The sequence below is a fragment of the Zootermopsis nevadensis genome, unplaced genomic scaffold (assembly GCF_977971745.1).
Source record: "Zootermopsis nevadensis isolate Lab colony 2312 unplaced genomic scaffold, Znev_1.0 Znev_ptg000002l, whole genome shotgun sequence".
NCBI lineage: Eukaryota > Metazoa > Arthropoda > Insecta > Blattodea > Termopsidae > Zootermopsis > Zootermopsis nevadensis.
The window spans coordinates 18,122,965-18,150,698 of record NW_028259134.1 but is presented as its reverse complement, the minus strand read 5'-3'; the positions used below and the strand labels follow the sequence as shown (position 1 = coordinate 18,150,698).

The 27,734-nt window shown below is 38.8% G+C and overlaps 1 protein-coding gene across 1 annotated transcript in view; it reads right to left on the bottom strand.

Annotated features, from left to right (window-relative positions):
- Positions 1-61: 61 nt before the first annotated feature.
- Positions 62-27,734, bottom strand: part of LOC110831564 (target of wingless) — a 76,517-nt gene continuing 48,844 nt past the window's right edge. The window contains exons 2-4 of the mRNA XM_022067718.2: positions 5,670-5,814; positions 4,374-4,431; positions 62-3,608 (exon numbers count right to left, since the gene is read on the bottom strand). Of these exons, the coding sequence (XP_021923410.2) occupies positions 3,132-3,608; positions 4,374-4,431; positions 5,670-5,814 (680 nt within the window). The 3' untranslated portion in view covers positions 62-3,131. The remainder of the gene's footprint in view (positions 3,609-4,373; positions 4,432-5,669; positions 5,815-27,734) is intronic.

The window sequence follows — 27,734 nt, the reverse complement described above, 5'->3', positions numbered from 1 at the left end:
TGGGTACTTCCAAATAATTTCTATACAAATACAGTACTTTTCTGACAGAATTACAGATAAAAACATTTCTGAAAACATATTTTATTTAAAATCTTATAGAATACTAGTGTATTTTGCAACAATATGACCATGATTACATTTCTATAGAATGTTCTTTTTTTATATTTCAACATGTACAATAAGACAATAACTATTTCTGTATGGGATACATCACATATAACTTAGATTTGCCAACATTTTCTTTACATGTTAGTGAACGTTTATGAAAGGCTACTCTCTGCAGTTTTAATATTTTTGTACTTGTCAAACTGTTATATGAATCTGTTATTTTTTGAGTTGCTTAAATCTCAGTTTCAAATTATGTCAAAGCTGTTTTTATCCCTAGATAATAACAACAATTTTGCACAGAGAATTGAAAGTGGAATTTCTCTGTTCAAAAGTTATATCATTATGACTTCTTCTCTACACTTCTTGAAGCAAATTACAACAGAGAACACCATTCTTACACATTTAAAACAAGCACATATTTATAGGGAAAGATCTTGAACAGTCTTATAACACAACTGGATGTAACTAACAAATACAGTTACTATTATAATCTCCAAATGTAAAAGCCATACTATACCATGGCGAGAGCAATGGCACTGTCCTGTTTGTCTGTATTACACAATAGGAAAATAGGAGCTGTTATATACCCTCACTGCAGTGAACCCACTGTGTTTACAGGCTACTGACAATTTGTCCTCCATATTGAAGTAGATACATATTATATTTGTGTCCTGTTAAAAAAATAAAAGTAACTTCACAGGACCTATTGTTTACAATGGAAGTGATAGAAATCAGTGGCTTTCAAACTTATTCAACTTCCTCCTGCTGATCAAGCAGGTAATTGCACTAGTAATGCTCTAGATTTGCATTCAGGAGATACTTGGTTAGAATCTCAGCTGGACTAGGAACTATTCCTGATTGAGGTCTTTCTTGGTTGTTAGTACATTCAGGTATAGTACCTTAAAATATTTCATGACCACAACCTTCCAAATCCTTTCCAGTCAACAATCATTATGATCTTCCCATTTTGTGCAACACTATACAGATGAAACTGTGTTATTAAATAACCTAAGAAACATTCAAGAAACTAAAATTTACTTGGAAATGTCCCTGCAACTCTGTCTAGTATTAATAAGAATGTGTGAAGCTTTACACCATCCCCCTCCCCTGATGTATTCATGGCATTGTGCTTTAGTGCGAGGAAAACCTCAAGTCTTATTCTACCATGGAACATCACGGACAAGTGGTTTAACACTCCTGGATTCGAAGATCAGCCTGCCCAGAGACATATTATACTGACTGAGGTTGTGTACAATTACCCTCATTCCCTCCAGGTAAATTCTTTAATGGTACCGTTAAATAGGCTTTTACAGCTTCCTTCCACATACATCCAAATTCATCATTCAGTCTTAAATAAACTATGCAGTCAAAAAAGTGTCATACAATAAATAATCTGTAAATCAATCATTGTAACTGGATTCACTTAGAAGAAATGCAATTACAAATATATCCTATGCAGCTCAGTGTTAAAAACATTCCCATGGTGTTCTTTATTAAATAAATCTTCTTTTAATATATTTACATGATAACTTATAATTTCTGTTGTTGAAAAGTCATAGATAGCAGACGTCAACTTTTAAGATGCTGGTGGGACATGATTCTTTCCCTGATCTTCACTAACACCAAACAATTACAGACCAGAAGGCACAGTGCTTCTAAACAAAATATCTCATATGTAGCATAGGAAGGGTTAAATATGTCTGGTATAAACCATAAGGATATGATTCTGATACAGTACATGATAGCTGGTCCCACAACCTTGAATTATGTATGAATCTGTACTAATCTGAAAATTTGTTCACCGATAAATTCATATTAAGTCAAGACAAATCCCTGAATTCCTCAACAGAGTTTGAAAACCACTGAGAGCAATAGTTTGGAAGCAGGAACACTTTGAATACACATATATACATACACAGTTAGACATACAATTATCCATGGAAAGGTTACTTCACTCTCAGTGAATCCATAGTTCAGCTACAATTATTTATTTCATACATTTCAGTTTGAGAATATGCATTAACTTAACAGATTTACTAATAGAATAATAATTACGGTTTTCCAAATGCAGCACACAACTAAAAATGTTGTATTTTCCATACATTCTTGTATGTCAAAAGCAACCAAAGTGATAAGTCTTGCAACATGGATATAAATATTAAATAAAATGACTGTACAATATTAGTACCCACATGATAATGAAGATGTTTTCTGGGATGTTGTGTCACATAATCTGTAGTTGGTCAATTTCTAATGCAACATCCCAAAATACAGCCATGTTCATACTCGTCACAGAAGGAACCTGAAATTTCAATTAGTATGATTTTCATCTGTTATGGCACTGCACTATGCTGGAAAAGCTTCCTCACATTTGGTATAACTCACTGTCTATATCAGAGCAAAAATTTCCTTTACAATTGAAGCAGTAAGTTTGTCTGAACATCAACATTTGTTGCCTATACCATAAAATGCTATATCAAATTAATGTTAGCACTATGGATATCTGAGAATCTAATCAGTGTTGAAAGTACAACAAATACCGTACCAGTACGCATACGTAAACTACAGCTATATAAACCATTTTTTCCCATTTAAAAAACAAAGAGAATTGTAATATATATTATTTATTTTAACGTCACTTAATATCATATAGTCATGAACTGTTTTCAGTTTTAAAATGCTTGTAATAATTGATCTTACTGTTAATTTTGCTTACTCTGGTATGCAAACTTCACTTTAAACACTGATTTAACTGTAATATAACAGGAGTTACAATTTTGATCAAATCTGAATAAATATGGGATGGAACAGATGAAGTGCACAAATATACTGCCAAGACATGGCAAGAGAGGGTTGTGGTACAGTCAGCTAACATCATTATAGTTTATGCATCTTCACCACTTCTGAAATATGAACACCTTAGCTGTCTTATATCAGTCAATCAGACTACGACAATCACAGTTACTTCCAACAGCCAAGTCCTGAGATTAGAGAATCCTATGTGAGAAGGGGTGCAATGACTGTCACGCCAGCTCCGTGTACGCCCCTCTCGACTGCCGATACTGCACAATGGAGCTGGCACGTTGTTGTGTTGGCACAGGAGACATAGGCTGATAGTTTCTTATAACCGGAGTAACACGTGCGATCTGTGGGGAAGAGGGTGCCACAAACTGTCCTCTGCTGACATGCTGCTGGTACTGTAGGTGTTGCTGGAAGAACTGTTGCTGCAAGTGTTGGTGCTGCTGCTGAAGCTGCAGCTGGTGGTGATGATGCTGATTCTGTTGCTGAAGGAAAAGGTCACCATTCATGTGTAGATGGTAGTATGGTGCTGGCAATGGACCCTGTGGTTTAGATGGTAGTTTGCGATGGGCCGGTGTAGATGGTGCTGAACGGTTAAGACTACTGTTGGTACTCGCCGTCTCCCAGTCACGTAATAGTGCACACAGTCGAGAACGTTCAAGCGCAATCTCTTCTTCATTAGCAGAGTCATAATCTGGACCCTATAAAGCGTTCTCCATTAATACAATTTCACATTGTTATCTTTAAGGACTAGCAACTGTGATGAAACTAGCTGATAAGCAGAATGTTCATTTGTAAAGAACTGAAGCAAACAGAACCCTATAGATAAACTGTTTGTATCAATGAGTACCTCAGTCACATTACAGACATCAACAGTGTAAAGATTTCTGTCTTCTGGGTTGTTGCTCTGTGTAGTCTGGTTGATATATTCATATTATGTTGACTCTTTATATGCATACAATTCCACTGAAGATTACCCCATTTTTTACTATCTAACCAGTGGTAAATAATTCAGTCTGGCTAGTAGCGTGCCACCAGATGCCAAAATTAGAGGGAAATAAAATAAATGTTTTACTACGTAACACAACAGCACAAAACTACTACTACTACTACTACTACTAATAATAATAATAATACACGATGTTATCATAAGGAGTCTGCGATACTAGTATTTGTTTTAAAATAACAATATGCAGCTTTAAACATCCATGGCAACACAAAGTCAGCAAACTCACCAACAATGGTTTGCTCTTCAGAACACTGTTTTGATACAAGTTTTAATTTTATAAAATAAATTACAAAAGAATTATAACAACTTTCAAACCTCTGAAGTTTCACCCTTCAAAGGAGTCAAATACAATGGTGATCAATTTTTATGGCCATTTTGGACAGTAGATGATTTAAACGAAACAATTAAAAAAAAATTAGTACTGCATCAGCATACATACACACATATATATACATACATTTTCTATCTTTTCATCCAGCATCCTGAAGAAATCCATCTGACTAGAGGAAATTTCTCTGAAAAATGGAAGAAAGTAAATGAATGCAAGAATGACAGCTAAACATATACGAACAAAGTAATGATGCCTGAAGAAGCATAAAACATATCAGATACACGTGTTATTGATGATAATTATCAACTGGTAATAAAGAGCAGTAGGAAATGATAAAACTACAGCTCTGATTGGTAAATCAATTAATGGATTTCATCAGATTGACAGACTATTGATTTATTTAATAACACTTCTTCAACTAAACACATTATATAGTGGTATGATCATGGATGCCCTAGCCCATAGCCCCAAAAATCTCCATATCTAAATCCCATGAACAACTTACAAAGGAGTGATATTTGTATCAAGTTACATCATATTACACTTGCCCCACTAGTGGGCATTTGTTACAAGCCTCGTCTTACGCTATTAATTTTATACAGGTTTTTACAAATATGTGAACTAAATATGTATCTTATAAGAGGCAGAGTTTCTTCTTAAACAGGATACCTGGTCACATCTCGTTAACACCTTGCGAAATCTAGCTCAAACTAATTTAATTAATTTTGTAAAAATAATGTATGAGCCGTGATAGCTCAGTCAGTATAGTGACTAGCTACGGGCAGGAAGACTGGGGTTCGATCCCCGGCGGGGGCAGAGGATTTTTCCTCTAGCCTCTGCGTCCAGACCGGCTCTGGGGCCCACCCAGCCTCCTCTACAATGGGTACCGGGGTCCTTTCTCGGGGGTAAAGCCGGCCGGGGCGTGATGCTGACCACTTACCCCAAGCGCCTGTATGGCACGTAGCAGGACAAACTTTAAAAAATAATGTAAGAAAACTAAGGGAAAAGACAAAATTAGAAAGGCAAGGCACTAAATTGATAGTTAAAAGAATCAGCTTTAACTACCAGCCGGCCATGCATTTAATCCATAAATCAGTACAGGTTCTACTATTTACTACTGGCAATGATTACTCAATGTTTCTTTTGACGCTGGTTTTCCAGAAACACAACCCTGATGTTAAATGATCATAGCCAGTACTTGCAGTCAATCCTGCCCTGTGACTGCTGCCGGTTGCTCACCCTACCAATCTTCATGCTTCCGAACAGCTTACATACAGTACTGTTCGACTTAATGAAGACTGGCATTTTATTTATCAGATTAGATAACTGTGTACTGATTACTGACATACATAGAAGACTAAAAGTAGGATATTGCTTAGCAAATAGAGCTCCATTTGAAGTTTACCAGATTGAGATGCTTACGTCTGGGCCAGCAGAGGGCCAGGCGATGATGCAACAATTTGTCGAATTTTGTTCCCAGCCTTATCCTCTGCGTCTTCTGCGTTGCCTGTGTTGCCCAACCCAGGGTCTGCCTCCTCAGCCTCCTCATCACTGTCAGGGTCCACACCTAGAAGGAAAAAGATTATCCAATTTATAGGTCACAATTTCCAGCGAGAAATTTTATAATTTCTGCTTTTGCTACAGTAAACAAATCAAGGACAAAGACTGAGCAGGTTGATTTGTTGTTATTGCACCTGATTTGTAACTAATGTCCACAATAATATCACACGTGTTTGAATGAGCGGGCAGACACATGATAAGCTCTCAAAAAGTGGTTTTGAAGGAAAAATGGTTACCCTTTTACTTTTAATAAAGAGTAAAAAAAGGCCTTTAAGTGAGGGTCTTAACTCGTATTCACATATCATCACATCTTTAAATTCTTACTACTATTACCACTACTGCAATAAGAATACAAAAATATCAATTTTATGATAATAACAACAGCTTTGTGTAACTGAACCCAAAGTTTCAACACCACTGACACTGAAGTCCATCATTGAACACGAATAAGTTACATCCACAACCCATCTTCATAATCTGTCTACTTAAGATCCATCTTAATGCTGTCTTATCATTTCCTCTCGGCACTAAATGGCGGTGATTGGCCAGCAACACGCCCCAGCCGCGTTTTACCCCAGGGAAAGGATCCCGATACCTATTGCATAGGAGGCTGGGTGGGACCCAGAACCGGTCTGGACGCAGAGGCTAGAGGAAAAATACTCTGCCCCCGTCGGGGATCGAACCCCGGTCGTCCAGTCTGTAGCCAGTCACTATACTGAGATAACTATGTAGCGTAAACTTCAAAACCCAAATTTAATCGAAATCCGTGTAGTAGTTTCTAAAATGAAAGATTCTGAAAAGACGGCAACACGGTTTCCCGTTAAGCACCCACTTGCACTGTGTTCCGTCTGTCTATGACTAGAACAAAACATGACAGAAACAGATTGTCAACAGCAGTACTATTTCCGGCACGGGATAAGCGTCCTTGGTCTCAGGTTCACCGACACACGGCCTCTGTTTCCGGGGGGGTTGCAACACACAACATTCTCATAAATACGTAGTCGAAAGTAAATTGGAAATTATCATACTGCTATTTCTGTTAAAACACATGGCTAGTAAAGTTAGAAACATTCTATAACCTGTGCATGTACGAGGGTCGCTCATTAAGTAATGCCCCACATTTTTTTTCTCAGCCAATAATGAAGATAGAAAAGTGCACTTTTACATGCTTGAGATTTGATGTTTCCCGCGTTCGTGTACGGAGTTTCAAATGATTCAAACCGATAGCGGAGCTGTAGTGAACTGTTAAAATGGCGTCTGTGAACGACTCTCGTTACAAGCAACGAGCTGTAATTGAATTCTTTTTTGCTGAAAAAGAAACTGTGGTGAACATTCATAAACGTTTGTGTGCTGTGTATGGAAGCTGTGCAGTCGATAGGAGCACCGTTGGTCGCTGGGCTAAGAGAGTTAAAGCTTCAGGAAGTGAAGAAACCGAGCTCCGTGATCTGCCGCGCTCTGGGCGTCCTGCCACAGCCACCACTCCAGACATGTTGAACCGCGCGGATGCCATTATTCGTGAGGATCGGCGCATCACAACTCGACAATTGGCCCAACAGCTTTCAGTCAGCAATGGAAGTGTGATTGCAATTATCCAGGCTCTCGCATATTCGAAGGTGTGCGCAAGATGGGTTCCACGAAGTCTCACAGCAGACCACAGGATTCAAAGGAAAACGATTTCTTCTGAATTGTTGGAGCGTTTTGATGCTGAGGGAGAGGTCTTTCTGTCCCGGATCATTACAGGTGACGAAACCTGGATACACCACTTTGAGCCGGAGACAAAAAGGCAGTCGATGGAGTGGCATCATCCTCAATCACAGAGAAAGAAGAAATTCAAGACAACTCCCTCCGCCGGAAAAGTCATGATGACTGTCTTTTGGGACAGTGATGGGGTCATTCTTGTGGATGTGATGCCAAGAGGTGCGACCATCAATTCAGACGCGTACATTATGACCCTAGAAACCCTCAAGAAGCGTTTCCGACGAGTTCGGCCTCACAAGCATCCAGCAGAAATTTTGCTCCTGCATGACAATGCACGCCCTTACACAAGTCCGAGAACCCGGGAAGAAATCACCAAATTTGGTTGAACGGTGCTGCCCCATCCACCCTCCGACTCCATCTCTTTGGGCCACTTAAAGATGCTATCCGCGGAACAAGGTTTGAAGATGACGAGAGCGTTATTCAAGCAGTGAGGACATGGCTACGTGCACAGGACAAGAGCTGGTACCGGCAAGGCATGCATGCACTTGTTCCACGCTGGCGTAAAACCGTACAAGTTGATGGGGACTATGTGGAAAAATAGTATGTGTAAAGGAAACATTGATTTATATTGTCACTAAATTTGAGCCATCTTGAATAAATATGTTCTGAGGAAAAAAATGTGGGGCATTACTTAATGAGCGACCCTCGTACGTCAGTGCGTCGCTGCCTTGGATTTATGTTATACCTATTAACTATTTAGCCTACTTTGCTTAGTTAGATTAGCACTTATCTAGTCAATTTAGTCGCATAGTTAAGAGAGTCAGGTTTTAGTCAAAGTGAAATCCAATCAGTTCCCGAAAAAAAATCCTTATTTCGCGTTACTGTTTATTTACATTTGTACTCTTTCGTTTACTTTTGCAAGAATTAAAAACCTCTATCCTGCAACTTTGAAAGGCCAAATTTCATATAAATATCTTGGTATTTCAGTGTTTGAATCTCTGTTACTCTCATTGAAGTATATTCCATCTCTTGCAATAAAAGTCTTCCCTTACTTTACAAAATTTAAAAGCGCATAAAGTACGTTAAATTACAGAGTAATTATTTGTTTTTGAGAGTCGCCATTTTTATTGTTCTTTTAAACGGAGATCCGCATAAATGAACCAGTTTTATGATGTGCAGCGTAGACTTCTGCGAGTCATGAATTCGAGTCCAAAGAAAGGCGTAAAAACATCTAAAATATGCTAATATAAACGTGTTTGAGTGGCACAGATTTATACGCGATCTGCCGAAAAGAAGTGAGACTCGAGGAAGATCCAGTAGTGGTTTACCTCGCCGTTCTATGAGGCCGCACTCCACACGGGGCGTCTGTCCAGCCTGCAAACACTGACACGCACCTGAACACTGGAAAAGCTAACACCCAAAATGGTTCATAATTCAGGAAATATATAGTACAACTTCTGTCAGTCTTATTTTCTCATGGCGACGTGTATGAACATGGCCGTCTTCTGGGATGTTACGCCGTTTAGTCTGATGGATACTGACAGACATTTCAGAGTTGTTTACTAAAGATCCAGAAGACAACAGTCCACAAACTGTCATCAGTATTAGTTCACACAAGAATCATATTGGTTCTTTCTTTCGTGGTTCTACTACGCGGGACGTCTGAAGAGTTAAAAGCCTGTGGACCGAGGAACCTGTGGTGAGTGGGGAGGGGAGCCTCTTTCCTCTATTATCGACCTCCTGTGGAACTGATCTCGCAGACAGCTTCCCAGTTTGCCTTGTCATATCTCTCATCCAACATTACAAACCGACGTGCCCATTTTTTAGCCCTGTGCTAAAAATCATCGACCAATCAACAATTTTACGTCAACTAAATCAATGTGTATTGTATATCCCTACATTTATGTTACGATCGGAAATTCAATTGAATTCATTTATTTAAATTTTGGCCAACAGTAAGAAGCTAATAACAGGCAAACGCTGATAATACATACAATAATAATAAAATAATAATTAAAAATATTACAAAAACAGATTAACTAAACATATGCGTGTACAGTATTAAATATATCAGCCAAATACAGTCAAACCCAAAATAGAAACAATATTATACACAAAGAAAAATAAATGAAGAAATGTTAATAAAAGCAAATAATCCACATAGGAGAACACTAATACAAATGTAAAACGCTAAATAAATACAAAAAACAAATAACCAAGCTAGATCATCTATCAAGACAACCTATCTAGATCATTTCCTGTTTAATGGGATCTGTATCCGCAGATTTCGTCGTTCACCAACAGTTTATAATTAATATACCGATAAAGTTCCACAGTAGTAGACTTGTGATATCACATTCTTTCAGTTCTAGAGTCTGTATTTAATTCTAGGTTTCTTCCAGTGCGCTAAGTTTCGTGGGTCAATTTAGAGGTTAATGTTTAACCAGGCGTTATAAAAGGCAAATGTTTTCATTATTTCAGTACAGTTTTCATTTTAAGAAAAACCCAAGCGAAGAACTTATGCTAGGGTAACATATGGCATCCAAGTTACCATAATTATATGATGCATTGCAGTATTTCGTCCAACTCTGCCGGTGATATTATGACAAAGAACACAACACGCGCAGACATTCCTTCCCTATAAGATTCTCTCTTTGACAGACATACGTGCGTGAAAGATAAACTCGTGACCAAGGACCTCGTACTTCTTCCGTGTGACTGCCTAATTGACTCGAAGAACGAGTATCGACCCAGCATTTTATATCCAAGTCACTCTTTGTAGTTAAGTTTTATGATGAGACGACGATGAGGTGTCTTGGTTTGATGGATGTTCAGCTCCATATAACTCTCCGCTTTATGCGGCAAACCAGTATCAAATACGAGCCTGGGCAGATCGCGGGTTCATTGCAGGATTTTATATTACTCATTGGCCATGATGCCCCATTCATTGTAGATAAAACAGACTGCAGAGATATAAATATTTTTCTTGTATTTCGATAAATTGAGGATGAAAGGGAAGATGATCTCCATGTAGAGATGAATAATATGATTAGTCGTCGCAATTGTCCTGGTTTTGCTCACTTCCTGTTTACTGTATTCTCTGTTTCTCCTTCGTTACTGCTTTCACCTCCTCTGGAACATCTGCTTCAAATGCCATGACAAAGCAGCTACATCGCCGTCACATTTTACAACTGAATGCAAACAGCGCACCGTAACGGTAGGTAAAATCTCCAACAACAGAGATTGGAAACACATGATCTGAAACAACTTTGACCTCTTTACATTTGTACGTACAGTGCCAAACAGCAGTTCTATGGCCCTGCACTTATGGAACACCTACACACAACGTTATTTTAAGTTTAACAAAAAAAGTTATAAAAGTTGCATATCTTTAAGTACAAATAACAGGCATTCTTCTCGTATTGCATAGACGCAACACACATTTAATGCGTCATATATTAAACATTCGTTGCCCTAAAATGAATCATAGCAAGAATGACCTGGTAAATCTTCCTGAATAAAATATTGTGATTTTCCTTAGTATTTCCATGGAAATTCTGCAAATAGACCAACACTGTTTTGCTCTGTATTCTTCACAATTTACAATACGTAACTACTATGAAGATTTCTGTCTTCTGGGTTGTTGCGCTGTGTAGTCTGGTCGATGTTTCAGAGGTCATACTGCCTCCGTCATCAGGGCGATGAAGATTTCTGTCTTCTGGGTTATTGCGCCGTGTAGTCTGGTCGATGTTTACCAACGTTTCAGAGGTCATACTGCCTCCGTCATCAGGGCGATGAAGATTTCTGTCTTCTGGGTTGTTGCGCTGTGTAGTCTAGTCGATGTTTCAGAGGTCATACTGCCTCCTTGGCTAACATCGACCAGACTACACGGCGCAACAACCCAGAAGACAGAAATCTTCATACTCATCGCTGTGAAAACCTCAAATCTTACGTAACTACTACCTTTCATTGCTCGATAAGTCATACGGTTGATAACGTTTTTATAAATTAATCAAGAAATAGCAAAAGCAGCTCAACGTTTCTCTTCTAGTTAATTAATCAACTTTCACGCTTCAATGATATAAACGCTTTGCAAGGCAGATACATAAAAAGTACATACAGTAAATTTTGTACATGGCGCAGGAATGAAGCGAACTTGTGAGCTATGAGTCGACTCGAACGGACGAGCGTCTCGGGGGAAAAAAATCTGAATTAAAATTCTCTCAAATCAGCATTATACGAAAAAAATGAGATTTAAAGCAAAAGCTACAATACAAATGAAGCAGCTGATGCGATTTCAAAGCGCCTGTACTCTGTACAACGATAGTGAAGCGGTTGTCGCAATAATCTCTATACGTTGGACGCATTCAGAAACTTTAAATGTATTGTTAGACAGTCTCACAAAGATACGGCTAGAACGAGATTTCGTTTGCAGAATTCGGAATGAATAAGCCAATTAAATTGAACTACTAATGAAGTCAGGAGACAATAAAAGCGTAAATGTATTGTGAAGTGCAGTAGGCAGCACACTCAGCTAGAGAGCTCGTCTGTTTTACAGGCAGTCTTACGTTCTACAATTACAAACTTATTGTAGTGTACAAATAAAAGCAAATGAGTGGTGAATGAAATGAGATGCAAGGAACAATAATTTACCGTCAAGGCATAACGAACACATAAATGAAGACAGAGACAACAGAGAATAAGGAATTATGGAAAAATAATAGAAAGATAAAAAAATAAACCGAAAACTTTAAAGTAAAAAAGATGTAACAAGCAAGAAGCAGAAAGAGACAGCGGGGAAAATGTAATAATGTATTTATTTGAAGACATAGCACGATTAATAATCGGAGCCAATGAATTGTAAATTATGTGGAAGGAAAAAGTCGTGATAAAATTGAACATACTATCTCAGCACTTGTCTGTAATCCACGAAAATCTCAGGATAGCCGGATTCCGGATCGAGATGTGAACCAGAGATCTCCTTCACATAAAAAAGAAGAACACTATTTACCGAGCTTCGACATTCCGTGGAAAGTAAAAGCAAACGCCTTGTCTGGAAATTACGACACGCTTGAAAGTAAGTACACAGAACATTTTGCGGAAGGAAAAAGTTCGAAGGTAATTTACACGAGTAGCCTATCATTAAAGTTACTGAGCGTAAGGAGTTTTGGCACTCAGCCCTGCACTCCCGGGCTGGAAACAGCTACATCCACAAGAAAATGCAGTACAGGTTATTCAGTTTGAAGAGATTCAGTGCAATCAGAGACTACTCGAAAAGACGTCAAAGGGAAATCGATTTATATTGCAACTAAGTATTAACGTCGAAGAGCGAGCAATGCTCGTGAATAGAGACTCGTTTTCAGGTGGACATTTCACATCACTACAGAATAAAGAGAAGTTTATTGACGAAACTCTGACGAGGAGAATTTAAGTGACACTAATAATTTATCAAATCACAAGTTCAGGAACATTGTGTATGTGGCCTACTTTAAGTTATTATGCGATTGTATTCTCCTCTTGACTGCTCCATTTAGCACTGCACAGAGCAATGCGCCGTGATGCTGCGGCAACTTCTCCGACATCTGTGTTACGCGTTTAGTTTCATCACCATCAGCAGGCGTATAAGATAAAATCAGAGCAACGTTTCAGCCCGAAGCAGTAAGAATACAATTTCGTCGCTTTTGGGAACTAATGGTTTTCTAACCGACACTGGAGTTGAGGCGGCATTAAACATCAAATGCTTCTGTGCGTCTGGGCAAATGGAGCCGACTGACAAGTAGCTTACTGTTTTCCCGGAATTTTGTCACACTTTTCCCTATTTCCTATCATCGACAGCTTAAACTGGCCACGATCTGAACATCCCTAATATTTCCATTCATAATCACCCTGTCATTTATGTCATATGAATTTAATATTTACGGTTAATTTAACGACATAGTCAGTATTTCGGACATGGAGTTTGAATGATAGGCTTATTAGCCTTTTAAAGTCTGGTAACCATATGTACCAGGTACTTACATAATCAGTAACTCTGCCTTTTGAATTTACGGGTTTTGTCAGATTCTCAGCGATTTAATTCCGCAATCTCGTGCATAAGAAGTCGGAGTGCTAACCACTCGGGTGTTGGTTGGAATCTAGAGCGATGCATTTTCTTTTCTCCAGTCTTCAAATGCGAATTCCGTGACAGTCGTTTTCCCATTAGCCTTCTCTGTCAAACAGATGTAAGATATCAACTTTCACAAAAATGTGTTCACTGTGGAAGAATAAAGACATGTAGACGAAGTCAATATTGAATATTTTGTAAACACGCAAGAAACAAAATGTCCAATAGCGAAGATATATTTCCCAAATGTATTCGTTGTTATTTTTCATACCTTACTGATCTAGATGTTCATATGTTCGTACATATTACAAATGCAAAATTATTTCAGCAAAACCAAAAATACTACAGTTATTACACTATATAAAATCATAAAATATATACTTAGGTACTTAATAAATATTCACCACACGTTTCGTATCGTGTGCAAAGTATTTGTTTCTGGCAGACGTTTACCGACGTTTCAGAGTACTCATCGCCCTGATTATGGTAGTAGCAAGGACCTCTGAAACGTCCGTAAACTTCTACCAGACTACACGGCGCAACAACCCAAAAGACATCTATCTTCAAATTTCACAGTGTAAAATATTTGGAGAAAAACACGTTGAGATATGTAACTCCCAATATGCGTTGAATTTACTTCGTAAAGTCTGCATAAAATATGTTAATATTTATATATTTTGTTTTTGGATAAACTCGACGGATGCATTTGAAACCGCAGCGGGTAGCAGGTTGCACACCACTGACATAGACAGAGCAGTTTCTGTCGTCTTAATATTTCTTCGTCCATTACTTTACCTTATTTTATAAAGAAAGTTAAATGAAGCTGTAAGAGAAAGTTTCTATTGTCGTTCCAGGGGAACGTGACAGCAGTTTAGATAAAACACGCGAAACTTTGCTCCCGGGACAAAATAAAATCCCCGCGTAAAGTGAAGGAAGATATTCGGCCGTATTATCCAAACAGGATTACAGAGCTTGCACGTAAATCCACTTCGTAGAAAAATAAAATAGAAACTGACTTCGTAATAGAATAAATGGCCTTGCTCCCAGTCGAGAGAACTTCAGAATTTTACTCTCACTCTTTTTATATTCGCCACATAAAAGAGAGTGAGAACAGATTGAGCTAGCTTCATAACAAAGAACTGGGAAATATTTACACCTAAGAAACAGGAAGTAACAGCTGAGTATAGGAAGTTACTGGCCTATATGGTTGAGCTTCTTAATTTAATTCTTCGCCAAATATTATTAGGATCATCAAATCAAGAATAATGAGATAGAAGAGGTTTACAGCACGCATTGAGGCCATGGAAAATTCGTACAACGTCGGTTCCTGCTTCATAATTTACTCAACCCTGTCACAGACAAATTAGTCTTCGTATTGCCCCAAGAAATCTGCGTACGAGTTATACTAGTGTTCTCGTTGTAGACTTACTTTCTGTAAGTTTAATTTATTCGAACCATTAGCACTTTATTGTCTTAACAGACATTTCATTCAAACTAAAATACATTTAAGTGCCTAATAAAAGATCATGTTTGTTTACTTTATACTGAGTTCAAAACGAGGATAAGAGGGAAGTATAAGATGTATGTCGACAACCCTGTCGCAAAACAGTGCCCAGGACATTGTTCTGTGCGTTGTGGGGAGACAATTCTCGAAATTAAATTAACAAAGGCTCAGTGTTATTATAAATGTTAACAACTGAATATAATGAGTCATTCATAACCAAACTTTTCTGATTTAACCAAGTCAGAAAACGCATCACTTCATGTTGTTCCAAGGGGTTTGACCAGAAAACATCTTTAAAACAATTTCAGGCCCAGAACATAAAATATTTACGAGGGAGAGGATACGAAATGGGAGGAAAAACAAGATGGAGAATGAGTATGACAAGGAGAATGCAATAAAGACAAATAAGTCACCGATAAAAAGAAATGATTAGGAAACATATCCAGTTTTTGTTTGTATGTCGAATCCATTTCTGTGTTATTCAGAAAATCATCACCCTAAAAAAAGTTTGGGTCATTTTGTGTTATCTGCTATCCACTTTCAAAAGTACCATGATTACACATGAGGAATATAAGTTATATACTGACACTCAGTAGCACTACAACCGAACACTACTTCAAACGGAATGCAGATAAGGAAACAAGTTCAAAAGTTTTTTTCGTAACGACTTGGATCTGAAAGGGCTAAATAGACGTACGACCCACACTGGCGACTACACGGAACATAAAGACGTTCGGTACAGAATTACTCTTTACATAACATTCGCGAAAGAAACGATAACCTTTCTTAGCAGGCGACAAGCGACGCCCAGCGTCCCGACAGATGAGCTAAAAAAGTTCAATGTCCGCCGCGGAAGCCATTACGTCATTTGTTTGTCCACGTGGTACAGCCCAACCTCATTTCTATCAGATAATACGAGCTATTGTCCTTGTAGAATTCTTGAAAATACTCTGATAATTCTTCACATATTTACTTACGAAACGACTGAGTTTTAACGTCATAACTACGCAATGTAAACTGACTGGCAACGTTCAAATATCAACTCTACATTTGAGAAAGTTATCTTTAACTCTGCCCCCTTACAATTTCTTCTCTGCAAATTACTAACTACGGGCTTAGTTGCAGGGAGAATTTCTTGCTTACGGATGAATTTCAACGCAACAGACTAATCGAGAAAGCTTATATCAGGATTGAATCGGACAGAAGCACTCATCAGCGCCGGAGACGCTCCACTGGACGCTTCTGATTATGTTCTCCGCCCGACTTTGATAAATGATGGGTTTCCATTATTTTCCTCAGTCCCACTAGAGACGTGGTGAAACAGTACTACTTATTCCACTAACGCAACCTTCCGTATCTCACGTTCTTAGGTTGTTTAGCAACGTCGTTTCAACTTCACAGGTTGCATTACATTATATTATACCTATATTATGCCATATTATATCATTATATGAAATATTATATTAAAGTCGGATAAAACAGGAAAAATAAATAATAGCTTTATAAGCATTTTACTACATCGTACTATATTTTAAGAGTGATTTAGTCCTGTTGAAATGTATTCACTTCTACACACGTGTTGCGTGTCCTTAGTCAAGCGATATATTGTATATTATCATCAAATCAAAGAGGATGAAATCTATGGCACGTGAGAAGTGCATAAAACATTCTGTTGGCTCGATCTAAGGGAAAGAGACAACTTGGTGGAACTAGGTCTAGACGGGAGGATAATATTAAAATGCACCTTAAAGGCATAGGGTGGAAGGGTGTGGAATGAATTCATCTGGCCCAGACAGTGACCAGTGGTTGGCTCTTGTGAACACATTAATAATTTACCGGGTTTCATAAAACGCGGAGAATGTCTTGATTAGATGAGCGAATATTAGCTTAGTTAGCGTATTTAGTTAGACATACTCAGTATAAAATTGTGGTCATTTTTTATCCCGTAACTTTCAAATACATGCGTTCTGTGATTGCGTTTCAATGTGTTACATAACTGGCTGAAAAAGATATTTTTCATTCACTTACTAACGCAGTGATTTGCAAAATGGAACCTGCCCTGAAATAATCTCAATAGTAAAAGTGGATCTTGTCCTTTCTCACTGTCTACTTTCTTTCATTACTTGTACAAACACATTCACAGACTCCTCTTTGCCTTCGTCCTATTAGTTTAAGCGAGAGTGTTACAGACAAACGTTGTGGGCTTGTGCGTGAATGAAGCCCAGTCCAGTTGTGCAAACACCCTGAAGGCTTCATCCATCAACATGACTTGTAACGCAAATGTTTAAAAACGTGCATAATAGTCTACAACCCAGAACAGGGGCTTCTGTTCCTCTATCTCGATCACAGGCGGAGTAAGACAATTAGAATCAGTTTCAAAAACAAACACTTCCCTTCAAATTCTTCAATCTGTACGGCTAACAATAACTAGAAACTAAAAACCATATAAATCAACGGTACTGTTCAGTGCATAATTTCACATACCTTGTACAGATACCGAGTACGTTCAATTTTCTCGATACAACTTCAAATTTTGACACCATCGCCATGTTTATAACTCACAACCAGTAAAACACGCTTGATATAAACGATTTGCACATGTTTATGACATCTCCAAACAACATTCGTATGCCTAACTCCAATGATTCATCAAACGCAAAGCGGTAACCATGTTGTCTTACAGTCGAATTAAATCATTCCGAAGTGGCGCGATCCGTTAACATCTGTTGCCATGAGCTGTAACATTTCGGGACTCTATCCGAAGTGGTGTTATTGTCGCCCCCGCCTCAGAAATTTGCACGGCATGTTAGTAGAAGACGTTTTTCAGCTGCGTAATTACGTAACGTTAAGTAATCCATAAATTGTGTGAATTATTAATTAAAAATGAATCGGACATGATATATGGTAAATACATATCATATCGTCTCCGAGGAACTGAGAAAAACCATGACAAGCATCGTTATAAATCGGTATAGAGTAAAGATGGTGAAATCGGAAAGCTGATAATTCACATCCGTCTAGTGCCTAGTATAAGTAAATATTTCTGTCCACGCCACAAATATACGTATTTAGAAAGCGGTATTTAATATTCACGTTCCATAAATGACGAGAAATTTCTTGAACAGTTGAGTGCCTGTCTGGTCCATGCACTTATATAAATGCAATATTCACCCCAGACGAAAAATCAGCACCTGAATGACACAGATGAGGAAGGGCTCACTCATGTGAGACTGAGGAGGTCTGAAGATGGCGTTCGCTTTGATGCCACGTCCCTCCTTAATTTCTGGTGAGTGTCTGCGTCGCTTTGATGTACCGTCGCGGCGTCAGCCTATTCTGGTAATGAAGAGCCAGAGTGCTGATTTAGGAACACGGCGACAGCAGGTTCTAGCGGCCGTATTACAAGTTCCCAATTTTAAGTCATCTTTCTTCAGACAGCGAACATGAAACTGAGACAACGTCGTTAAATAAACCATGAAAAAGTTAGATCTCAGGTTCTGACGGCGGCGACTACAATGCTGACTGTCTTGAAGGTCGTTGCGCCGTGTAACCTGGTTGAAGTTTACCGACGTTTCGAGGGTGCTTATTGCCTCCATCATCAGAGCGATCGAGAACCTTACACTGAGAGAAAAAACATCGTACCCACATAAAATAACAGGTAAAATTAATATTCTGTGGTAATCTAGAGTTAATGATTACGTTTAAGTCTTTTAGGAGTAAATCTTAAAAGTTATAACTTGAGCCGGAACAGAATAAGAAAACTAATTCATGGCACCGATGATTTATGCATTTGATAAATCACCTCTATAAAAATTCCAATAAACAAAAAAACAAAGTTGGAAAAAGACGAATGGACACCTCTCGTCCAGCAGTAAATAGTCCAGTCCATTTGTACTCCGAAGGCGTGAAATATGGGGACTGCTTTGTGTCCATTACGCAACTCTATATTTACAACTTTGGTAGGACTGATCAATCAATCAGTTCAGCCAATGGAATATCTGATTATTTTCTTTTGTCTCCGAGGCTAGTTCTATGTTTTCAGTTTTCCAGCTTCCGAGCCTAATAAAAGCTGTCCACAAGCTATGGATACAGGCCAATAAATCCGCTGATTTTTTTCAAACGCCTCTTGATTTACGAAGACACCTTTATAAAGGAAATGTACTTCACGCAAACTTCTAATGTACTGCTGTACTGACTTTAATTAAAATAATAAACGTATTCATTTGTTCGGAATTTTCCATATAATACAACAAACTACCTAATAGCAGAACCCAAAGAATCGACACCGCTAATACCAAAATCCTCCAATCTTCTAAACCTATTTTCTCAGGAACCACTCGTACTTTATATTCTCGTCTCCCTCTTGCTTTGCCATATGCCAGTTTCTCCAGGCGTTTCTTCGCCAAAATTCTGTACGCATTTCTTTCTCCTGCAAACTTCACTTCTCAGCATTAGGCAGTCTGCTTTACACGAAGATTCTCACTGCGTAATGCCCTGAACTTCTTCTCACTTACTTCGTCATTCTCAGGTGCAGTATTTCTCCGAACACATTTGTGTTCAAAAGTTTCAAATTCACATTATTTCCTCGAAGAAAGAGACGATGGTTTACACTTATAAAAGACAAGCGACAGAATTTGTCTTTCATGCAACGTTAGAATTAATGTTTTGGAGATAAAAGGTGTTAAAAATGTTGGGCCATGTCTCCAAATTAGTTTATAATATTCATTGGTAAAAACTACAAGTGTTACGATAACGTAGTAACAGAAAGCATAATTTATTTTTAAGTAGAATCATTATCAAACACCTGTTATTCACAAGCAGTACCCAGCGTCTTAGAGTAATATATCTTGTCCGTAGTGTGGGAAGAATTAATCAAACTGGAATGTTTTTTCAGCATAGTTTCGCGATCGAATTATAAAAACTAGATCCGTTGCTTGCTTTAAAAGATATGTCTCTTAATTAACTTTCAGTCAAATGAAAATTTTTCATGAAACCCAATATGAACGTCACGCCAGCGAAGGATGGTAGGCAGTGGGGATAAATACAGACAGACAGTTGGATAGATAGATTTCATTCATATTTAAAATATATCGATATTGACATGGTCAACGAGATTCTTTTCACGATTTAACAATCATTATACACGATCGTATGTTAAATGCCCGCATTACAGTTATGAAAACATAATTTTTGAATTATGTAATTTCTTAATGCTTAATAAGTAATTTTGAAACACATCCATACTGTTGTCTTCCACGGAGTTAGTTACTCTTTTAGGCAAGCGTCTGTTGGGCAGATGGTATTAGGTCTAACCTGGTTCAGGTGAGTATAGCCAACTTAGAACAGACTTATGAGATGTGAGTTTATCACGGCAGTTATGATGTAACACCGTGTGAACTTTTAGGTAGGTACCAACTTTTCGGAGGAATATACTGCCTTCATCTTCAACTCTGAAGATTGAGGTAGTATGTTCCTCCGAAACGTTAGTATCTAGACCTATCTACAAGTCCACGTGGCGTTTCTACCCAGACAATCAACATCAGGAGTGTAGTTTGTGGTAAGTAGAGTTGACCCGATGAAGACGGTGTTAGTTGCAGATACATTCAGGCAGGCAACATGATGCGATCCGCTCTCTCCTCTCCCCCCCCCCCCCTCCCGGGGGGTTTCTTCACTGTGGCCAGCGGTTGATGAGCGCCCGGTGGGTGATGCTTCGGGCTGCTGACAGTGCCACAGGACGTAGGATGACCACGTGGTCAGCAGTTCCGGAAGTGGTGAAGGTTGAGAAACCAGTCACGTCTGTGGGTCGCCAAGATATTTTTGGACTAACGGTCTTCAAGGATAGTCCATGTGATATATTGAGAGATTCCCTTATGCCAGTGGTTTGATTTATGAGAGACGGAGATGCGATTAATTTGTGTAGGAAACTGCTATATTTTCTGATTTCCAATTACAATGATTTATTATTGCGTAGCAATCCATTGTTCTCACAACAAAGCTGTTATCACGTAGCAAGTAATGTAAGTAAGTGGTTATTTCTTTTACAAAAACTTTAACCCTTTCCAAGCGGACGAAGACATATTGGTCACCGAAGAAGGAAATAAGAATGTGAAAGCAGAACATGAAACGTTCGTGTGTCCTGAAATGACCATTATACGAAGATGTGTCATTAAGCTGGTGCATATTCTTGGGCATTTCCCTTCGTCTATTATTTTAAAATCCGTACGGAACATAATCAATGGCAGACTAACAGTGGTACACGGTCCTCAGGAAGATTGCAGAGTTCTGTTAACGTGAAGTGGCATTCTCGTTGGTACAAGCCGAGAATTATTCTGATGGTTATGCAGTGAGGAACAGCTGTGGTGTTAAGTCTGGCACGGGACCAATACGGAGCAACAGTCAGTTTTTTTAGACGACCGCTCTCGATTTCTTCGCCGCAGGGGACACTCAGGGTATCCTCATCACTTACTGGAACTTTACCTCATCATTTTGCTGTGTTATAGTGTATGTAGCGCCACCGAACCACGATAGTACGACAGAAGACATCGTTCTTCTGTTTCTCAAAGTGTTAGCCGGGCTAACACGTTTAACACGAACGCTCCATCCCTGATAACCACATAATAAAGTAATTTGTTTTGAGTCATCTCAGTTTTTAAATTTGTCTTCATACGCTGGTACTGGGCCCTACGTGCCCTACTCAGTCAACCCTTACACCTCCTGTTTAATCTTAAAGTGGCTGTAGAATCGCCGTGAACATTTCACTGCCTCTAAATGATTCACGAAACACAATTTGGGAACATATGCTCTAAACGCATTGCTGGTCACTTGTGACTGTCAAAAGGGATGTTAATGTATGTTCTGCTTTGAAGCCAAAGGACAAGAAGTGGCTAGCATGTGTTGCCTCTAACAAGTTCTTAAAGACATTAAACATGCCACTGATAATATACGACGCTACATGACTGTCTGCTTTGTAGTCAGAGGCCTTAAGTGCTCAGTCCAACACGGAGCAGTTGGGCAGCAAAGCGTGTTATTTAATTTACCTCTTCCATGTTATGAATTAGACATCTCGTTCAGAAAATACTGTCCGTTCATCAGTAATTATGAGGCTTTCTTTCTTTCTTTCTTTTTGAAGACATAAATGGCCGCTTCTCAAAATCACTTGCATAATTTTCGAACGAAGTAACTATTGTTAGTATTCCATTCTTTCCTCGTAGAGTGAAAATCCGAAAAACTTTTTGTAGCTCGCGGATCTAACCCTACAGGCATTTTCACTGAGGGAATTCGAGTGAAAAAAGTTTGCAGGAAGACGAAGCCAACCCATATTATGATGAAAATTGGTTCTCAATACAGCCGGATGGCCATGAGAAGCCCTTTGAACAAGTCTCTTGGCGTTCCATACGAATTAATCTAAGGTTAAAATGCCCTGTAGCATTGAAGAGCATATTGTGGTGAAAGGTTTGCTGTAAATTCGGCCAAGGCCTTAATATTAATAAATAATGTGGCATACGGACGAAAAGGGGTGGTCTTGCAGCTTTTAGATTGGGGGAGCGGCTAACAGATCTTCTCTAAATAACAGAATGTTACAAAGTATTGCACAGGACCTTAAGCTAGGACAGATTATTCGTTTCGGTCAGGGTAGACGAAGGTGGATATTGTAGGACAATATCAAAATCAATATTAAAGAAACAGAATGTGCACTCAGGATTGAAACTAGTAGCAAATCTACGGGTTCCACAAAATACTAGAATTTCTTTACTAGATAAGCAGCTATCGAATCCTCAAGATCTATCCTCTATGGACTTAGTTAATGTAAGAATATGAAAGTCTCCTGGGTTGTGGGTCGTGCAGTCTGGTAGATGTTTACCGACGTTTCAGAAGTCCTTGCTGCCTCCATCATCTGGGCAGAGAGTCATCTTCAGACTCACTGCCGTGAATACCTCAAAACCTACTTAGCCAATGTAGTTCTTCATAAAATTTTCCTTTTCATAAATATTACAGACAAAGAAAAATACTTTAATGGAAATTAAATAATTAAAATCGAGATTGGGTGTACACAAAATCTTTCGAGTCCGTAGTTTACATTCTTTTATATTTATATATACTACATAGTACCCTTAACTGGATTACAGTAGTAAAGTGGAACCACTCAAAATTTAGTTTGATGCGTGAATTGAACAGCTGCAGTTCTTAGTTCCGTCTGTTTCTTCAATTTTCCTACAAAGAACCATCTGCGGGAAAAACAAACAAACTAAAGTTGAATTTGCTCTTCGTGTAAAGAACTGTAGCGGATCTATGAGAGGAACACGACTGAGTAACTTATTGATTCTTGGCTTAAGTCAGGGCGATTTTCAACTCACTAATTACGTAACATCGGACGATAGAATTACCGTGACTCTGAATTGAAAAGAATGTGGAAGGACTTTTTTTTATTTATTTGTAGTGTTCTGTCTGACGACAGGTCCATATATTATGAACAGGATCCTTCCAACCTCTTCAGGTTGTCAGGGACCTGCTCATACATATATACATTTTTGGCAGAGATGATCAGAAGTGGTTTGCCATTGCCTTCTTCTGTGTGTGAGTGGAGTAATTGTTGGGATGCCACGGAGAAACCGGGGAATCCCCCGGAGAAAAACTCCGTGATGCCTAGACCACGGCCTTGTCCAACAAAAGTTATAAATTTGAGCACCACCGGGAATTGAACCCGGGACCCCAGGCTTACAAGGCTAGTGTTCTGACCGCTAGACCACCGCGGTGTGGAAGGACATTGCATATTTTAAAGTTCCATTAAAGAAAATATTTTGCTCTGGCAGTCTCTGCACCGCGAATAGAACCCTGCAAATGTCACTATCATCATCTGCTAGCGTCCTGGGTTCAAAGACGAACAAAGCAAACAGATCACAATGCTGGGATTAACGAAGCTAATTAAATAATGCCGGTCAAGCATCTTGAATCAATACACAGTGAAGGGGAGCGATCCCTGGCTGGAACAGCAAACAGCCTCTCAGTCACCAGTCTTCATTCCTTTGCTGCCAGACTTCTTAATTTTATTTGTTCTAATTCGCTGGTACAGTTGGTTTTCATTTCGGAATTTCAAAATAACTTACCTATCCTCACTGTACAGGATTTGTCACAGCGTTATGGTGACATTTTTTCTAAACTGGTCAATCAATTACAGTCCTTTATGAAAACGGATGGTTCATTAAAGTGTTCGCAAAAGCGAGCCACTGCATTATGTCCTGACGTGACAGCTAAACTCAGTCCTCACATTCACATCCTGTTTCTTTTGTTTCTCAAGGATTTCAAATTAAAATTTTGTATGCATTACTTACTTCCCTTTGCTACACGACTGAATCATGACTATATCTGGTAGACTACCTCAATGACCGCGCAGATTACGATTTGGGTCTTGGGTCTTGACCGACTTGGATGTTGGGATCCTGGGATCGAATTCAACTCGCGGCAAGGTTGTTTGATCTCGTGTAAGCAGAGGATTCACGACGGTATTTAGTCAAAATGTTATTGGGGATAGGGGGACAGACACAATCGTAACTTTTCTGCATAAGGTGTGATGAATCTTTGACTGCCTATACTCTAGCACTGCAGGTTCGAATCCTGGTTGAGGAATGCTTGCCTTTATATATTCAGTTGTCCTGAAAAGTATGTACCTTGTTACAGTGAGTTATGTCGCTGTAGAACTGAAAGACATAAACGCATTAAAATTTCAGCACTCACTGATAATGCATGTTGCCGCCTGAAATTTAACAGTCGTTCCGCCTGTGGCGCTACTGACTCACGATTATATTTTCTGGTGTTTTGTGTTCTGTCAGTGGATTCCACGAGATTTTTCATTCATGGTTCGCTGCAGGGACTTGAAACACGGGGCCCAGGAAAAATGTAATTGAAATAATTTCACACAGACGTCTCTGACGAATAGACAACAATACACCGATTGTTATACTGATGTCAACAAAACTTAAAAAACTGTAAGATTTGAGGTTCTCACAGCGGTGAGTATGAAGATTTCTGTCTTCTGTGTTGTTGCGCTGTGTAGTCTGGTCGATGTTTACCAACGTTTCGGAGGTCATACTGCCTCCGTCATCAGGGCGATGAGTATGAAGATTTCTGTCTTCTGGGTTGTAGCGCTGTGTAGTCTGGTCGATGTTAACCAACGTTTCGGAGGTCATACTGCCTCCGTCATCAGGGCGATGAAGATTTCTGTCTTCTGGGTTGCTGCGCTGTGTAGTATGGTCGATGTTAACCAACGTTTCAGAGGTCATACTGCCTGAATCGCCCTGATGACGGAGGCAGGATGACCTCCGAAACGTTGGTAAACATACACGGCGCAACAAGATAGAAGACAGAAATCTTCCTATAAAAACTGTCTTGATACTGTTGCATTTTAAATCGAACACCACGTACAAGAAATAATCATACAATAAAAAAAGCATAAATAAAATGTTAAGTGTAAAAAAATACCGAAAAAAATTAGCCTTGAAATAATACCTATTTCACGTTCTACATCTTGAATTGTTCCGGTTTTTTTATTATTTTTGAAAGTTAGAAGTTGTTTTAATAAGCTTGCTATGACTTTTCACGTTGGAAATTGTTCAATACACATTTAATTTTTATAATTTGTGTTGTGTCAGGATAGATTGTTTTTAGCATTTTAAACTTCGTTTCGTGTAAGAAACATTGTTCAGGGTTGAAGCAGCTCTCGTTCCTATTTTTATTACCTGGGCTGGGTGTTCGAGTCTGATGTTTGCCCCTAGTACCATCTGGTCTACACAGCATAACCCCTGGGGTGCGACTGTACCGAGGCTGCAATATTTATTTCAAAAACCCTTACATAAAGAAATTAACCGTCGAGAAAGAAAATAAATTTAAGGTATTTGAAAACAAAGTGCCAGGAAAAATAATTGAACCTAAGAAAAATGCAATGACTGGAATGCAAAAAAGTTCAGAGATTCGCACTTCTTTCAAGCATTTAAATAAAGTCTTTTGCGATGGTTTCTCGTGTGACACGAGTAATAGATGGAAATCAGAAAAAACACATATAGAATTTTGTTTGTAAATCCATAAAATTGACTGTTTTCAAGACAATGGACTGAGAATATAAAATTTAAATTATTCTTGAAAGAAATAGTTTGGAAAGAGTGAACCATGCAATGGCAGGTTTAACGACGCTTTTCAACTGCAGGCGTTATATAGTATCTGGCGGTAAGTATACTTATGATTACTAATAATCAGGTGGAAATGATTATAAAGGAAACCTATTGTGAGGTTAAATTCCTGTATTTTCCTGGAGAAAGTAAGATAAACGAAATATCACAGTGAGAAGAGAAAGTGTGCCGGACTGAGATTCCAACCCAGGACCTCCCGAATATGAAGCGCTAATTTTTCGAAGGTGATTCATGGATTCATTAAAGAATTAAGTAACTAAATGACTGATCCCACATAGCAGTGTCTTGAAAGCCAGATATGAATCCCCAGATCGGGAATAGCTAGGTCATCCTATAGGATCCAGCAGAATAGGTATCTCCCCCTTATTTAACTTGAAGAAGAAGAAAGATCTACCCTTCAAAACGTGATTTCTTAACACGACTCTTGTATCAACTTAAACAAATTATAATTCGGAAATGAAAAAAGCTGTGGACATGATACAAAGAACATCATACTGAAACACATTTTAAGTTTATTTTTGTTATAATTTACATTTTTATGTGTTCAATATGGCTGCCGCGCGTCAATTTCAGAATTATAATTTCTTTAAACTGGGACCTAATTGCGGCCCACTCTGTATTATCCTATTTATGCTTAGGTCTCTCGAATAGTTGCTTTCCTTGAGATTTTGCGGTTATAATTTCGTATACTCTTACGCTAAAGCGTTAAGGAACACCGACTAACAAGGTGTGACATATTTTCAACTGCAAGTAATACAGCCACCAACTCCGGCAGGGTTCTGTCCCATGAACGCTTGCCCGAAAACACAGCATGATAACTCGCGTGTTCTGGCTCAACATTTTTCTTGGATCCATTTCTGCATTCCTTTAAACAGACTTCCGTCTGGTTCTTCCTACAATATTACACGCCTAACCCAGTTTTAAACGTTTAATATGAGCCTCCCACTGGCGCCACCATGACGGCCATACTGATCTGTTATGTGATGTTTAACGACGTTTCAGTTAGGCCGATCTCATGGTAAGACTCTGAAACTGAACGCCGCTGCACTGTAAGGACCCTTTTAAATTTTTATCCTTCGGTCAAATTCGTATTCAGGACGGTCTGGCCTAAAATCTCGGACCGGATATCCTGACTGATGTTTTCGTGATCTTACTCACTAGCTCCAGTAAATACCGGGTCACAGGCCAAGACCGCGTTCTTCACAGTTCATTATTCATCCTAACAACGCTATACAGCCTAGCCTACCGGCAGCATCGTTAAACAAACCAAAGATAATTAAAAACATGGCAAGAAAACAATGGTCCATTAATAAAATATGTGGAAAACCAATCTCATTGCCCTGATGATGGAGGCAGCAAGGACATCTGCAACGTCGGTAAACTTATACCAGACTACACGGCGCAACAACCCAGAAGACAGCATTTCGCTATTAAACTCTTCCCTG